General features: G+C 42.8%; 1 protein-coding gene across 4 annotated transcripts in view; it reads right to left on the reverse strand.

Annotated features, from left to right (window-relative positions):
* LOC120304488 (brain-specific angiogenesis inhibitor 1-associated protein 2-like) overlaps window positions 1-821 on the reverse strand; it is a 32,489-nt gene extending 31,668 nt beyond the window's left edge. For all 4 annotated transcript variants that reach the window (XR_005555731.1, XM_039335121.1, XM_039335119.1 and 1 more), the window contains exon 1: window positions 725-821. Coding sequence is in view for 3 of the 4 variants with exons in the window: in XM_039335121.1 (XP_039191055.1) it covers window positions 725-772 (48 nt within the window). In the remaining variant the exon portion in view is untranslated. The remainder of the gene's footprint in view (window positions 1-724) is intronic.
* Window positions 822-18,035: the final 17,214 nt, after the last annotated feature.

Consider the following 18,035-nt stretch of genomic DNA (forward strand, 5'->3'; position numbering starts at 1 on the left):
CTTCCCAATCGCCATTCGCCGCAACGGGCGTCCTAACCGCTACAAACTATTAAATCTATCCGTTAATAGCGGAATGAAACGGGCTTGTTGTTTTTCCGCCTCCCGTCTCTGCAAGTTCTCTGTTTGGTTTTAGTAATTAGGCAGTGGGCTGTTCACAGGAAGAAAAGGAAAAGTTACTAGCTCCTGGTATTAATTTTGCCTTGAAGTCTGGCATTTTCTCTGCACCCCAAAGATGGTACGGGGGGAGGGGGAACGGCGCAGCGGAGCTAGGGGGCTTCCTGGAACATCGTGTCCCAATTCCTTATTCGCATCTCCTGCTGCTTCTACCCCCACCTATCCTCCGGTTTTTAGGAGGCGAACAAAAGGCTGCTAAGACCGTCCAGAAAAGCCAAAATGTATGATCCAGCGCAGAACCAAGGGGGAAGGGAGGGAAGGGAAACTCGGATAACGAATTGAGTCTGGGGAGTAGGAAGGGTGTACATGGTATGCCGGGAGGCGGAAAGGAGGTAAGGGAAGGGGGGGCGGCAGGGAGGGAGCGATCGAGGGACCAGCCAAATTGCGGAGTTGGAATTAAACAGGAGAAGAGAAAGACGGAGGGAGTCGCGGAAGGGAATCCAAGGACATGGGGAAGAAGAAGAAAAAGAAGGAGAGACGGGAGGGAAAGGAAGACCGAAAGAAGTTTTGGAGAAGAACCTGTAGCAAAAGTGTACGGAGTGCGGCTCACCCGATAGACGTTTTCGGTCAGCCGGTTCACCTCCTCCGAGCGGGACATGGTGCCTGGGCGGTCGGGAAGCACCAGGGGCCTGGACGGACGGGCTGGAAAGGGGGTGGGGCGGGGGGAGAAGCAAGGGGAGGGTCTTAAAGTAGAGAACGTAAAGGAGGGGGTGAAGCAGCCGGATCCACCAGGGAGCAGAAAGTCAAAAGCTGCGCCGATCTCAGCTGTATGCTCGGCACGCCAACCACACAGAGGTTTAGGGCTGCAGACTTTATCTGAGTGTTTTGTCCTCGGAGTGGACAAGCTTTGTCTACAGCAGTGGTTCTCAACCTTCCTAATGCCGCGACCCTTTAATACAGTTCCTCATGTTGTGGTGACCCCCAACCATAAAATTATTTTCGTTGCTACTTCATAACTGTAATTTTGCTACCGTTTTGAATCGTAATGTAAATATCTGATATGCAGGGTGTATTTTCATTGTTACGAATTGAACATAATTAAAGCATAGTGATTAATCACAAAAACAATATAGCAGTGCTGGCTGGAGAAGCTTGCTCTTCCTTGCTCAAAAATGTTGGGAGGGAGGGAAGGGGAAGGAAGGAAGGAAGATTGAAGTGGAAAGGAAGGAGATGGAGAAGGAAGGAGATTGAAGGGGGAAGGAAGGAAGGAAGAAGGAAGGAAGGAGAGAGATTGAAGGGGAAGGGATGGAGATGGAAGGAAGGAAGGAAGGAAGGAAGGAAGGAAGGAAGGAAGGAAGGAAGGAAGGAAGGAAGGAAGATTGAAGGGGAAAGGAAGGAGATGGAGAAGGAAGGAGATTGAAGGAGGAAGGAAGGAGAGAGAGATTGAAGGGGAAGGGATGGAGATGGTGATGGAAGGAAGGAAGGAAGGAAGGAGAGATTGAAGGGGAAGGGAAGGAGATGGATGGATGGATGGAAGGAAGGAAGGAAGGATTGATCTTTGGAGAGTCATGTTTTCCCAGATGGTGATGAACTGCAACTCCCAGCATTCCCCACTCTTCCAGTGCTTTTTAGGGCTGCTGGGGATGGTAGTCTGGAGCCCCCCATCCTCATTCCGGCACTTCTTGCCCTCTCCCAGCCGCCCCCCCCCAGTACCTGCCCGCCCCTGCAGCCTCCTGAGCACCATTGCAGCGGAGGGATTGTGGGAGCCCCTTTCTATGCCGTGCAGCCCTTCACCGCCATGACCCTTCCCTGACTTGTCACACACGAGAGGGTCGTGGCCGGAGCGCCAGCTCCTACTCAGAAGGCACCGCTTCTCCCCTCCCGGCCCATCCAGCTGGCCTCTGACGCACATGTGGGCATCGCCCTCTTCCCCGCTGCCTGGCCGCTTCCAAGGCCCGGAGCCCAGTGAGCTGGGAAGGAGTCATTCCTGCCTGCCAGGCCCAGGGCCGCACCAGGCACCAGAGGGCCAAGGCAGCCTCCGACGGTGAGGGAGGTGGGCCGGGCGGCGCGGGGGAATCTCCGGCACAGCGCGGAGGGCGGCCAGGGGTGGAGCGCAGCCAGGCAACCAGGAGGCATGGGGACAGTCTCGGTGTTGCAGCTAAGCTCAGCCAGCAGTGGCAGCAGCAGCGGAGCAGCCCAAGCAGCTGAGCTGGCCCGGGGCAGCATCGGGGGCGCATGTCAAGCCCCTGGGCTTGCCATGAGCCGGGAGACAGAGAGGACACAGCCAGCAGCCGGCCGACATCCGCATGGCCCCCATGAGCACCGCCCGACTCCCGACAGTCAGCTGGGAGTTGGGTCCGCATCTGGACGTTGGTAGGGAACCAGCATGGCTGCTACACACCGCCCAGCTCCCAACAGCCCGCGAAGAGTCAGCCCGGCGTGCGCACATCAGCTGGGAGTTGGCCCAGCCTCCGCTTGACAGCCAGGCTCCTGAGAATCAGCTGGGAGTCAGCCCAGCTCCCGGCAGCAGCTGGGAGTCGGCATGGTCACCGCGGGATGGCACTGTGGCAGCAGGAACAGGCACTGTCGGTGGATAAGGACACCCTGGAGGCAGAGGAGCCGGCGGAGGAGGGCGGTGGCGGCCAGATAGAAGACTCGGTTCCTAAGACCATTGGAAATATGTGTTTTCCAATGGTCTTAGACGACCCCTGTGAAAGTGTGGTTCGACCCCCAAAAGGGTCGCGACCCACAGGTTGAGAACCGCTGGACTACAGAAGTAGACAACTTGGCTCCAGAAGTTGTGGATGCTCCAATACTGGAAGTTTTTAAGAAGAGATTGGACACTCAATTTGTCTGAAATGACATATAGGATTTCCTGCCTGAGCAGGGGGTTGGACTAGAACAGGGTCCCAACCCCTGGTCCATGGACCAGTACCGGGCCACAGCATGCCAGCAATCGAGCTACATAAACAAGCAAAGCCCCATCCGCGAGATGCAGGAAGCACACAAAACCACGTGGAAAAACCTCTCTCCACAGAATGGGTCCCTGGTGCCCAAAAGGTTGAGGACCTCTGGACTAGAACTCCTCCAAGATCCCTTCCAGCTCTGTTATTCTGTGATTCTGTAAGGATCTCCTGCTTGAGCAGGGGGTTGGACTAGAAGACCTCCCTTCCAACTCTGTGATTCTATGATTCTACTTGGCCTGTGAACATATAGATCAGTGGTTCTCAACCTGTGGGTCGGGACCCCATTTGGGGTCGAACGACCATTTCATGGGGGTCGCCAAACAACGCAGTCCGCCATTTTTTCCCCCTTTTCCTTAGCTGTGCTACTCCCTTTTATTCTATTGGCTTTTGAAAGCCAATAAAATAGACTCTCTTGAATAGAGTCTAATTCTATTGGCTTTCAAAAGCCAATAGGAATTGTCCAGGCTGTCTCTGCCCTGCTGAGCCTGCCAAAAGTTCCATTCTGCAAATGGTGCTGCACCAGTTGAGTAGTCCTCGACTTACGATTGGTTGAGTAGTCCTCGACTTACGACCGGTTGGGGTCACGGCATTAAAAAGGTTGAGAACCACTGGACTTATGGGAGATAATTTGGATTAGAAATGTTAGATTTACACAAGATCAAAATTTGAGGGAAATTTTTTATAAAATGTTTTACAGATGGCATTTAGATCCTAAGAAATTATCTTGTATGTATCCAAATTTACAACCCAAATGTTGGAGATATGGTTATATGGATGTGACATATTTTCATGTTTGGTAGAATTGTAAAAAGGTAAAGGCTTTTTGGATTATGATTTGGTGGAACATTCAAAAGATTTTTAAAAGGAAGATAAAGTTCACCCCTCAATTATTCTTATTGGGTATCTTTGTGGATTTAAATGACAAAGAAACTACTTTAATGTTGAATTTATTAACTGTAGTAAGGTTATTAGTAGGCTCGTATTGGAAGAAGGACTCGTTGCCTACTTTAGAAGAATGGATATTTAAAGTTTCTAACTTTGCAGAAATGGCAAAAATTTCTGCTTATTTGAAGGATCATACACAAGAAAGATATATTATTGTATGGAGAAGATGGATAGATTATATTCAGAAAAAATATGGGACTATAAAGTTTCATTTATTTTATGAGTAAATTTTATAGTAACTGTTGTAGAGATTTGTTTATATGACTTAATTTAAGGGGAGTTAAAGGTTAAGTATGATGTTTTTTTTCTCTTTTTTTCTTTTTTCTTTTTTTATATTATTGTTAACTTTCTTAATAATAACCCTGTATTCTGCTCTGGGAAGCGAGGGGAGGAGGGTTGAGGGTGGGTGGGTGAGGGGGTGGGCAATGATAATATAGTCATGGTAAACGCTTGGGCATTTCCCCTATGCTGTGTTCATGTGTGTGAGAGGGATGAGAGGGGAGGAAGGAGTAGGGAGGAAGTAGGATGGTTAGAGGAGAAGGGGAGGGGAAGAGAGTAGGAGGGGAGGAGAGAAAGAGGAGGGAAGTGGGGAAGGATTAGAGAGGGTGGACGCAACCTGGGGGGAATGGGCAGGCGGTACCAATAGTTAGGAATTTAATTGTATTTTGTATGAATAAATGGAAAATAAAAACTTTTTAATAAAAAAAAAAGGTTGAGAACCACTGATATAGATGAACGCTAGTGGCAGTCCAGATGTTTGCAGCCCGGATCTGAGAATCTTAACCCAGACATCCTGTTTGAATGAAATGGAAGGAAGCAGATCAACCACTCCCCGAATCTGTGAAGCGGGCCAGTATGTGTGCTTGAGTCCATACATAAATCAGAACAGAGCTGGAAGGGACCTTGGAGGTCTTCAAGTCCAACCCCCCACTCAAATGGGAGACCCTATACCATTTCACAGGTGACTGTCCAGTCTTTTCTTAAAAACCTCCAGTGATGAAGTACCCACTACTTCTGAAGGCAAGTTGTTCCATTGGTTAATTGTTCTCACTATTAGGAAATTTCTCCTTAATTCCAAGTTGCTTCTCTCCTTGATTAGTTTCCATCCATTGTTTCTTGTCCTTCCTTCTGGTGCTTTGCAAAATAATTTGACCCCCTCTTGTTTATGGTAGCGCCTCAAATACTGGAATATTAGTCTCATGTCACCCCTAGTCCTTCTTTTCTCTAGACTGGCCATACCCAACTCCTGCAACCATTTTTCATATGCTTTTGTCTCCAGGCCTTTAAACATCTTAGTTGCTCTTCTTTGCACTTTTCCCAAAGTCTCAACACCTTTTTTGTAACGTGACAAAAACTGGATGCAGTATTCCAGGTGTGGTCTTACTAAGGTTTTATAAAGTGATACTAACACTTCATGTGATTTTGATTCTATGCCTCTATTCATTCAACCAAGGATTGTATTAGCTTTTTTTGGCTGCTGTTGCACGCTGCTGGCTCATGTTTAAATGATCGTTCACTAGGACTCCAAAGTCCCTTTCACAGTTACTGTTTTTGAGCCAGGTTTCACCTAATCTGTACTTGTACCTTTGGTTTTTCCTGCTTAGGTGTAAAACCTTGCTTTCCTCCACATTAAAATTCATGTTGTTGGATAGGGGCCACTATTCAAGAATTTTTTTGGATTCTGAGCTTGTCTTTTGGGATGTTGGTTATTCCTGCCAGCTTAGTGTCATCTACAAATTTGATGAGTTCCCCTTCTATTCCCTCATCTATGTCATTTATGAAGATATTGAAGATTACTGGGCTTAAGACAGAACCTTGTGGTTCTTTGTCAAAGAATGAAATAAGATTGGTTTGCCATGATCTGTTTTTAACAAATCTGTGCTGGCTGTTAGTTATAACTTTATTTCTTTCTAAATGTCCACAGATCTGTTTTTTTATTATTTTTTCCAGTATCTTCCCAGATACTGATGTTAGGTATTGGTTATTCCCATATATTGATGTTATTGAGGTCATACTTGATAATAGGTATCCTGGCTATGCTGAAAATCTGTAGAGCAGCGGTTCTCAACCTTGGCAGCTTGAAGATGTGTGGCTGGCTGGGGAATTCTGGGAGTTGTAGTCCAGACACCTCCAAACTGCCCAGGTTGAGAAATGCTGATATAGAGCAAATCCCACTTTCTCTGAAGGAACTTCCATGCTTACAAAAAGTTGTTAATGGACACAGATAGTGGTTCATCACCATTGTTCTAGCCATTGTCTATCCACTGCAGGATGAAGGCCTCTTCTGCCTGTGTCCAATCAATATGGTGTTGAGCTTTCCTTTGCTAGTTCATCCCACAATACTTTCTGATGTTGTCCATCCATCTTGTTTTAGATCTCTCTTGTGGACACATTTTATCAAGCGGGATCCATTCTATGACTGCTTTGGTCCACCTGCCATCTGTTCTTCTTACTCTATGACCAGCCCATTTCCATTTCAATTCTTTTAGTCTTTTGATGGCATTGTATATTTTTGTTAGATGATAATGAAAAGATAGTGGTTACTTCACAGATACAGACTATCTATCTATCTATCTATCTATCTATCTATCTATCTATCTATCTATCTATCTACCTACCTACCTATTTATCTATCTCTATATCTATCTATCTATATCTCTATATCTATCAGATACACACACACACACATATATCATATTCACATACATACAGTACATGCATACATATTCAAAATTTTGTGGCTGACAAAGAGCCACAAAATTTTGAATTTATAGTGTTCACAGTATGTGAGGTCTGCCTGCAAAACATGCTCCTAGATTGGAGCAAAATGCAGAACAGACTGATTTATATTTGGTAGAGCGGGTGCCTCACCCAACAGATAATACATACATACATACATATGACATAGGGCTTGACTTGTGGTTTTCCATGAACAATATCAGATTACCAAGTTAAAGAAATAAAATGCACCCCTGTGCTATATTATAAAGACAGTCCTTTATTTCACAAAGCTGTTTTTTGGATTTCTTTTGGTCCGTTAAGCTTTCCATATGAATTGTGCCAGGTTATACATAACCTTTCACAATCTGGACACTGAATTGTGTGTTTAAAATAATTTTACCCATACTTGTTAAATTTTATTTATTTGCATCCTACCTTTATTATCTTTACAAATAACTCAAGGTGGTAAACATATCTAATATTAGAACAGAACAGAATAGAATAATAACTTTATTATCACTTTGAATGTACACTAATCGTCATACATTAAAACAAAATTTCATTGCATACATCTCTCAAATATAGACTACAATAAATATGACATAAATATATACTACATAAATATGAAATAAATAAATACAGAATTATTCATATACCCACATATATTATATGACACAGAGAAACAACACAGTCTAGTTCGGGTTATGTATACATGTGCATGGCAAGAAAAACAAATCTTGTCAGTTTACCAGACTCGCATAGGGAACAAAGCTATTACACAATCAGGTAGTTCTGCTAGAAATACTTCAAATATTCCTTTGTCTTCCTATTTTCACCAACAACTATCAATAAATAGAAGAGAAAGAAGTATTATTAGAATAGGATTTTTATAAAGTTTTGCTCTAAAATGCTCCTTCATAAAACAAAGTAATAAACATTCACCATTTTTCTTTATCCTCATGAACCCTTTTTTCAGATTTGTCCTTTACAGTTTTCCCAGAAAATATGGTCACTGTAAAGAGACACCACCATTGAAAAGCACCCAATGAGCATAAGTCACTAAAATAGTTGACTAAAACATACAAAAGAAATTGACATCCCTGCCTGCCTCTTTCCCCCAGTCCCTTTGCTCAGCCAGATAGCCTTGGGAAAAGGGACTTCAGGCTAGTAGTTACTGTACTTATCACCTCCAGTGTTTTCTCTGCTGGCAAATGGCCTTGGGGAGGAGCCCACAATGGAATTCATGAACTGCTTTGCCACTTCCTCCCCCCCCCCCAAGTGGTGGGTGCACTGCTGGAGAAAGAAATGAAGGCAAAGGCCCTCCTACTTACATTACCACCTCAGTAGAACTGACAGGGATAGTCCTTCCAGTAGGAAGACCATTGGGGTCCCTTTAAGAAAGAATAAATAAATTTCAGATTTCAATGTTATGTTAATTTTAAGAACTTGCTGCATTATAACATGGACCTGGGCCCAATATTTCTTTACTTAATCCCAATTAAGTAAAGAAATATTGGGCCCAGGTCCATGTTATAATGCAGCAAGTTCTTAAAATTAACATAACATTGAAATCTGAAATTTCTCTTTTAGGATTATTGGATCAGGAGTTTGAAAAAAGATTTTGAACTTCATTATTGTACACGACGACCTGCAGGAAGAATTCTGTAGGCCCAGAAATGGAAAGATAGTCAACCTCCACAACAAAGGAATGGGGGGGGGGGGAAGTGAGGGAGCTAGTAGAGATGGCAACATTGACTGTTTTAATTAGAGAAAAGAAAATATCCAGTTTTATTTCTACTTGGAAGTTGTTTCTGGACTTTGTGCTCGAGGCAGGAAACCACCCCCCCATAAAGTCTTGATTTTGGGTTTTGCTGATTAATCTACAGATAACCCTTAATTTATGACCACAACTGAGCCCAACATTTCTGTTGCTAAGCAAGGCAATAGTTAAGTCAGTTTTGCCCCATTTTACGACCTTATTTGTCACAGTTATTAAGTGAATCATTGCAGTTCTTAAGTGAATTATTTTCTTTCAAATTAAGTAACTTACATAAATCTGTCTGCCCCAGAAACAATACTGCCTGGCTAGAAGCATTCTAAATAGTCCCCACTCCTTCCTAAACCATGTATATTTTTGGGTGCAATTATTATTACTGATTAATTCTAATCCTAAAATTCTGATTCCATTTAATTGTTAACAAAGTCAAAATCTGTTCTTCTGCAGGGAAGTTTCTGAAGAAGACTAAACTTTTTGTGCCTAGCTGGTAAGAAATACTTGGAGTGACACTTGATTCTCTTAAAGAAGGTCCACTAGTGTAATCCAATTTACTTAAAGAATGATTGAAAAACAGACTGCTACTTTATAATTCTGCTATAGTTAAGATTGTGGGTTTAGCTGCTAGATATTTTCTGATTTTCTTGATAGAGCAAAGCACCAAGCTATCTTTTGGTTCTGATACACTTTCTATAAAATGCATAATAAATGCTCAGAGGCTACAACACAACAAGGCAAAGAAGGAACAAAAACTTCCAAGCACAAAGTGTAAAATATTTCTCTCCAGCCACCTTCTCTGCTTGCCTAAATCTGAGTTTTCCTTCAAGGCAATAATAAATAACTAATTTGACTGGGCTTTATTCTCTGGGTTTTATGTGGAATTCTTGGCCTGCAAATGTTTTTCATCTGTTTTCAGATCTGGCTTTCTTGGCTTAAGAAGGATTTTCTTGGATCCCCATGTGCAAAGCAGCATGGTCACCCAGTTATACCTTGTAATTCCGGATTAGCACAAAGTTTGTAAAATTCTGCATATCTGTGTGTTGTGTTGTGTTTTCTTCCTCTTTTTCTAGAACTGGGCTGAAGAAGTAGTTTTGGCTTTCCAAAGTAGAAATTCTGTGGGTTAGACAAAAGGATTCTGGATCAGTTAGTGGGTTGATTGCAAGCTGTCATAATATCATGCATGTAGTCTTCGACTTATAACCATTTATTTAGCAACAATTCCAAGTTACAATGAATGCTGGAAAAAATGCCTTATGGCCACTTCTCGCACTTATGACCATGGGAGCATCCCTGAAGTCACCTGATTGCAATTTGGGTGCTTGGCAAGTGGCATGTATTTATATGATGATTGCAGCATCCCAAGGTCTCATTATTGCCATTTGCAACTTCCCCAGCTGGCCTCCAATAAGTAAAGTCAATGCAGGAGCCAGAAGGAGGTTGCAAGTCATTGTCAGATGACATCTTGATTAATGACCATGGCAAAAAAGATTGTAAAATGTGCGTGATGCCTTGCTTAATGACCTCACCACTTAAGAACAAATTTTCCAGTCCCAATTGCAGTTATAAGTCAAGGACTACCTGCAGTAGGGAACCCTTGGGAAGTTTAAAATGACCCCCACCTCTCTGTCTGAAACATCTGTGAAGGCAGCTCAGCCCAGCTTTTCCTTGAGCTCTGATTTGCTCAAGTGGTTGTAGATAAACCACAAGGTCACAACTTCCCCTCCAATTTTTCATGCCGAGATAATAATGTCAGAGGTGGTTGATTGCAAGGAATATTGAGATGTTTGAAATTAGCTCCATAAATCCGGGTGGGATATTAATGGCTGACATTTGGAGGTACCTGTCAGCTCCCCAAATTCTCCAGCTTCACCTCCATTTCCAAGTAAAGGAGGAATGATAAGACAGCAGAGAGAAAATCTGCTTGCCTACTTGACAGGCATTGCACCATAAATAATTAACAATTATTAACCAAGGCTTTTTGTCTTCTACTGAAGTGGCCCCCAACCTTTTGGGCACCAGGGACTGGCTCCATGGAGAACCATTTTTCTGCAGACTGGAGGTTTCACGTACTGCCTGAATCCCGTGGATGGGGCTTTGCTTGTTTGCACGGATTGGTTTCTGGTGGTCCACGGACTGGGGGTTGGGGGACCCCTGTTCTACTGACTTAAAGTGACTTCTGGAACAATTATTTTCGAACTGTGATATAAGAAACTTGAGAATTTGATGGGGTTGTATGACAGATTGAGGCAACTTTTTTTTTTCTTTTATTATCGCTTTGTCTTTTGAATAGGTATTCTGAGGTTTGGTTTGGTTTGGTTTTAACTAGCAGCTTTCAGAGTCCGAAAATGTCTAAGACTCTGTTCTAAAGCCATCTAACCATCATTGGATCAAAGGAACAGTAATAAGAATCAACTTTGTATAGTTATATATTTGTAATTATATAATTTGGTCTAGTGCAGGGGTAGGCAACCTTGGCTCTTTTATGACTCGTGGACTTCAAATCCCAGAATTCTTGAGCCAGCATGTTGAAATTAATGAGTCATAAAAGAGCCAAGGTTGCCTAACCCTGGTCTAGTGATTACAGCACCAGGCTAGAACCCAAGAGACTGTGAGTTGTAATACCAACTTAGAGATGAAAGTCAACTGGGAGACTATGGGCCAATCAGCAGGAGACTGTGATTTCTACTCCTGCCTTAGGCATGAAAGCTGGCTGGGAGACTTTGAATCAATCACCAGAGATACTATGAATGCTAATCCACTTTAGGCTGAAAGCTGGCTGGGAGACTTTGAATCAGTCACCAGGGGATTGTGAGTTCTAATTCCACTTTAGGCATGAAAGCTGGCTGAGGGACTTTGAACCAATCACCAGGGGACTGTGAGTTCTAATTCTGCCTTAAGCATGAAAAACTATTTGGGTGAGTTGGGCCAGTTACTCTCTCTCAGCCCAACTCATCTCATGGGTGGGTGTGGGTGGGTGTTGTAGGAACAGGAAGAGTATTAAATACATTCGCCATCTTGGGTTACTTATAAAAATAAAGGTGGATAAACAAAGAAGCAAACAAATGGTTACCCTCTTGCTCTCTCAGCCCAATTCACCTCACAGAGTGTTGTAAGGAAAATGCTGCAAGAAAAGGAAGGAGAAATATCTGTGTCATCTACCTTGAGATACTTATAAAGACAGGATTAAAAAAATCTAATGCACATATGTATGTGTATATGTGTGTATCTGTAAATATTACTTCAGTGATGGCTGAAGGATTCTGTTATGAAGATGCTCAACAATAAGTTCCTAGTGAAAGAAAATGTCCTTTTCCAATACTTTTTATTCGTTATTTACTGCTTTGAGGGTACACCTTTCTTCTAGAAAGACATACTGTTTTCACCATCATCGTAAACCACTTAAAATTTGTACAATGAGAAATGTACAAATACATAGGTAATTCCTGCTTCCAAAATCGAGTTGCTTAAGTCCTGCTTCATTCTAGGTGCAAATTTCCTTTTTGTGTGGGATGCAGGCAGCAAATCTGAGTTTCCTATTGTGAAAATCCACTTCCAGAATTGTTACCCTGAGCACCCACAAAAAATGTACATAGCCGTGACCACAGGATCAAAACCCCTGATTCTTAATGCATTAATATAGAAATGGGGGGAGCTTTCAATGGGTGATCACAACTGCTGTCTTGATTTTGTTAATCCACATACCCATACCTGGGCATTGCAGCAGAGGTAGTCTTTGAATGCAGTTGTTGGAGGACCCAATACCATGTTTCCCAACCTCAGCAATTTTGAGATGTGTGGACTTCAATTCCCACAATTTTCCAGCCAGTCTGGGGAATTCTGGGAGTTGAAATCCATACATCTCAAAGTTGCAGAGGTTGGAAAACAGAGACCTAAGGAACAGATCATGGTCATCAGTAAACAACCGGTTAATTTACCACCAATAAATTCAGAAGGAATACCACTAGAAAAAGTTGAAAGGATCACACACCTCGGTTCCAATTTACATGAAAGCTGGGACATGACCGTTGAAGTAAAGACAAGGATAGAAAAAGTTCGAACAGCATTCTTCAAAATGAAAAAGGTCTTCTGCAGTCACGACATAAGCCTAAGACGGAAAATCAGGCTTGTCAGATGCTATATTTTTCCTATCCTGCTCTATGGAGTAGAGAGTTGGTCTCTGACAGAAGGCCACCTGAAGAGACTAGAAGCATTTGAAATGTGGATTTACAGGCGGCTGTTATGTATAAGCTAGGTTGACAAGATCAGAAATGAGGAGGTGATAAGCCGCCTGGGAAAGCCAAGGGAAATCCTCTAAACAATTAAAAAACGAAAATTAGAATATTTCGGACATGTGATGCCACACCCAGAAAAATACGGCATACTCCATTTAATCATCCAGGGAAAGATTGAAGACAAATGAGGTTCAGGCAGAAGAAGAAGATCATGGCTTCAAAATCTAAGTGACTGGTTTGGACAAAACTCAGCAGCACTTTTTCATGTGGCTGCTGATAAAAACAGGATCGCCAGCATGATCGCCAACGTCCGATAACGGATATGGCACAAGAAGAAGAAGAAGAAGAAGGAACAGATGCTGTTGGTCAGAAAAGCTCAATTAGGGATGAGATTAATACGGAGACAGATTCCCAAAGTGGTTTACTACAGTAGCCACAGTACTGGATGCTGGGCACTAACAACATTGGCTCTGCTTGGCAGGGGGTTTGGCTGGGCTGTATCTCCTTTTGTTGCTTTGTGGGGCTGGCATGATTCCCAGCCATGCAGTGCCAGCTCTGGGCGACTCATTTTTTCCCATGGGATTCGGTCCAGGACCCCTGTAGTGTGCCAGTCCAGGGCCTCAGACTTTTCAACTGCTGATCTTGAAACCTGTAGCAGTAGAGCTGCATATACCCTATGTAGTGAGAGGCCATTTTGTGGCTGGGGGTTGCCCTGCCCCCTGCTGGCTACAACAAACAATTGCATTTCTAGGGAAGGGTGAATAAACTCTTGCTGAAGACATGGGAAAAATGGCTTAATCTCACAACACGTGGACAGGTTTAGCCACAGTTTCAAATAGGAAACGGCGAGCATTTTAGACAAAGCCAAACCAGAAATGCCAATGAATGTCTGGAACCTTGGTGTTCAAATAAATCAACCCTCAATAGATGTATAAGAGATAAACTACATTTAAACACCATTCAAAAAAGGTAATAAATACCTTTAGAAGAAAATAAAAAGACTAGACCAGGGGTAGGCAACCTTGGCTCTTTTATGACTTGTGGACTTCAATACCCAAAATTCCTGAACCAGCCATGCTGACTCAGGAATTCTGGGAATTGAAGTCCACGAATCATAAAGGAGCTAAGGTTGCCTATCCCTGGACTAAACACATCTCCTCCACAGTTCCTTTAGTGACTCTTCAAAATTACAATGGCACTGAAAAAAGTGACTTATGACCATTTTTCACACTTACGACCGTTGCATCATCCCCATGATCACATGATCAAAATTGAAATGCTTGGCAATTGGTTCATATTTATGACGCAGTTGCAGTGTCCCGGGATCATGTGATCACCATTTGCGACCTTCTGATAAGCAAAGTCAATGGGGAAACCAGATTGACTTTACAACCGTGTTGCTAGCTTAACAACTTCAATGATTCACTTAACAGCTGTTGCAAGAAAGATTGTAAAATGGGGCAAAAGTCACTTAACAAATGTCTACAAGGAGTATAAATCTTTCCATTCCCCACCATCCAGTCAGAGCTGAATGGATGAGAAGTGAAACGCCTTCAAAGGAAAATAAAGTCCAGTTGCCTTGTGAACAAGCATCTTTGGGACTTGAATGTAGCTTGTTGTGGGAATATAACCATTGAGTGTTGCTATTTTTTTTAATCTGGAAGCAGTACAAGTAATCCTCAACTTTACCACCATTCATTTAGTAACCATTTGAAGTTACAATGGCACTTAAAAAATGACTTTTAAGTGAAAGATCCTTTCGTTTAATACTATCACAGCATTCCCACAGACATATGATTAAAATTCAGGTGTCTGGCAATTGGCATGTGTTTGCAATGCTGGCAGTGTCTCTGCATCACATTTGCAACCTTCCTTGCTGGCTTCTGACAAGCAGAGCCAAAGGGGGGGGAGGGGGGAGATTTATACTCCTTGTAGATAGCTGGTCATTTGCATTCTTTTAGAGAGTCATTGAGGTCACCTGGAGGTTTATCTGTGTCCTCATGGTCACTTGAGTGGTGCAAATGGGTGTGGAGCTTTCTTGGAACTGCTGAAAGGACTGTGTTGTAGACTGGAGATAGATGATGTTGTATCCCTCCCACTCTGTTCACTTTCTAAAACATGGGTGTCAAATTTGATCGTGTCATGTGACTTGTCATGACATATTGTGATGTTGTTTGTCTTTGCAGAGCCGGGGTAGGTGTGGCCTGAAAGTGATGCATCCGGCCCATGGGCCACCAGTTTGACAACTCTGTTCTAAAAGAATGCAAATGACCAGCTGTCTGCAAGGATTATAAATCCTTCCATTCTCCCACCATCCTGTCAGAACTGAAGAAGCTTTTTGGATGAGAAGCAAAACGTCTTCAAAGAAAAACAAGAAAGTACAGTTGCCTCATAAACAAGCATCCTTGGGACAACCGTGACCTGGATGATTGAGAATCTCCATAGACATCAAGCTACATTCAAATAACCACTATTACATCTGAATCTGCTGGCCTAGATTCTGACTGTATGCTGAATCTCAAATGCCCAATCTTTTTTAGCCAAGCTGAACATGTGTGAATGGAACATGCCAGTTTCCTCAAACCTGCTAGAGGGAATAGCTTTCCACTTCTATGAGCTGTCTGTTGCTTTCCCACATTTCCCTTCCCTGCCTCCAGCATTGATTTAAAGCCAAAGAAGGTTGCTTGTATTCCTCATGCAATCTGAGAATTGTGACTTTCCCATACCATCGCCCTTCGTCTCAATAGAGGAACTGAGAGAATTTGTCATGCATGATCTTTTGCAAGACCTCGCTTTGTAAGATCGAAAGTCCAGTGGTCTTGCAAGCAACCACTTCTGAGATGATTGGATAGCTGGGAGGTGGTTACCATACTTGATGGTGAAGATGTTGCAATGGTTGTAAGGGCAAGGAGCGACAATAGGTCCCTTTTCTCAGTGCTGTTAGAACTCAAAGTAGCCGCTAAACAAATGTTTGAATTTGAGGACTATCTGTGCAGAGAGCTCTCTTCTGCCACTAAACTACATTTGGATTTTTCACCCAAACCCTTTTCCCTTTTGTCTCTCCCACATATACACTAAATGCATTCTAAAAAACCAACAAATTGCCATCAATTTTCCCCCCAAAGAGTACTTATCAGTGCTAGAAATAAAAGCATTGTTAGAAGAAAAATCTGGTCTGTTCCATGGCCAGGTAAATGAGCAGAGGATGCCTGCTTGAAGTGGAGGCAAATTTATTTGACAGCAAAAATGAACACACAATTCAGCTGTGGAAGGTAGGCTAGGAGGTTAGGAAGCTAAGGATGCTACTAAAGGTAGTCCTTGACTTACAACAATTCATTTAGTGACCATTCAAAGTTACAACGGCATTGAAAAAAGGGACTTATGACCATTTTTCACACTTATAACCATTGCAGCATCCTGGTGGTCACGTGATCAAAATTCAGATGCTTGACAACTGATGCATATTTATGACGATTGCAGGGTCCCAGGGTCATGTGATCACCTTTTTCTACCTTCTGACAAGTAAACCCAATGGGGAAACCACAGTCACTTAACAACCGTGTTGCCAACTTAACAACTGCAGTGATTCACTTAATAAGAAAGTGTCAAGAAAGATCATAAAATGGGGCAAAGCTCCCTTAACAAATGTCTTACTTAGCAGCAGAAATTTTGGGCTCAATTGTGGTCGTAAGTCGAGGACTGCCTGTACTTATAGGAACAATGGGCTTTGATCATGGAGTAAGATCCATTCCTGGGTGTGTGTGACCTTAGATGTATATATCTCTTCCTTCATGTGGAATTTTAAGAGGGATCTTAAAATTTGGGGTGCAGTTTTAAGTTCTCCTATCTTGAGGGGAATTCTCTTTTAGTTATGTTTGCTGAGGTTGGCTGATTCCTAGAGAGATGCATTTAATCAATTGCAGTCCGAAGGTAAAATGGAGACAGAAAGAGCTTAAAGATTTCTCTGTATCTTTTATTTGTAGTTTGTCAGTGAATCAGAGATGATTGGGGCTGATATGTGACATCACTGGGGAGGCATGTCATTGGGGTTCTTATCTTCCAACAGTATAAAGAAATAAAGTGGTGGGCTCTGATGCGGAATAGATATAACATTGATGTAATAAAGTTTATTTGTTTATTTATTCATCCTATTTGTACAGCTGGCCATCTCACAACAGGGAGAAAGCAGAACTATTTAACTCGTTTTTTGCATCTGTCTTTACACAAAGGGAAAAAACAGACCAACCTATCAAAAATAGTGCCATAAAAAACAGAATAGAAACACAAGTTAAGATAGGCAAGAATATAGTAAGTGAACTCCTGTCCAGCCTAGATGAGTTCAAATCGCCAGGACCAGATGGATTACACCCCAAGGTTCTCAAGGAACTGGCAGATGTGATCTCGGAACCACTGAACTATATTTTTCAAAGATCCTGGAGCACAGGGGAACTACCAGAGGACTGGAAAAGAGCTGATGTAGTTCCCATCCTCAAAAAAGGAAAAAAAATGGATCCAGGAAATTACAGACCTATCAGCCTGACCTCAATACCTGGGAAGATCCTGGAAACGATAATCAAACAACGAATCAATGAACACCTAGAGGCAAACAAAGTCTTACTAAAAGCCAACATGGGTTTGTCAAAAATAGATCATGCCAGACAAATCTTATTGCATTCTTTGACCAAGTGACAAAATTAGTGGATCAGATAATACTGTGGACATAATTTACTTGGACTTCAGTAAGGCATTTGATAAAGTAGATCACAACCTACTATTTGATAAGATAGAAAAATGTGGGGTAGACAGAATCACCACCAGATGGATCCATAGCTGGCTGACCAGCCGTACTCAGCAAGTGGTCCTCAATGGAACCGCATCTACATGGAGAGAAGTGTGTAGTGGGGTGCCCCAGGGCTCTGTTCTGGGTCCAGTGCTCTTCAACATCTTCATCGACGATTTGGATGAAGGGATAGATGGGGAACTCATCAAATTTGCAGACGACACCAAGCTGGCAGGAATAGCCAACACTCCAGAAGACAGGCTTAAGATACAGAAGGATCTGGACAGATTTGAACACTGGGCACTATCTAACAAAATGAAATTCAATGGTGAAAAAAGCAAGGTTCTACATTTAGGCAAGAAAAACCAAATGCACAAGTACAGCATAGGTGGCACCTTGTTCAATAGTAGTAACTTTGAGAGGGACTTCGGAGTCTTAGTAGACAATCACCTAAATATGAGCCAGCAGTGTGCTGCAGCTGCCAAAAAGGCCAACACAGTGCT

This window comes from Crotalus tigris, unplaced genomic scaffold, assembly GCF_016545835.1.
Source record: "Crotalus tigris isolate CLP2741 ecotype Arizona unplaced genomic scaffold, ASM1654583v1 scf7180000017639.5415321, whole genome shotgun sequence".
Classification (NCBI taxonomy): Eukaryota; Metazoa; Chordata; class Lepidosauria; order Squamata; family Viperidae; genus Crotalus; species Crotalus tigris.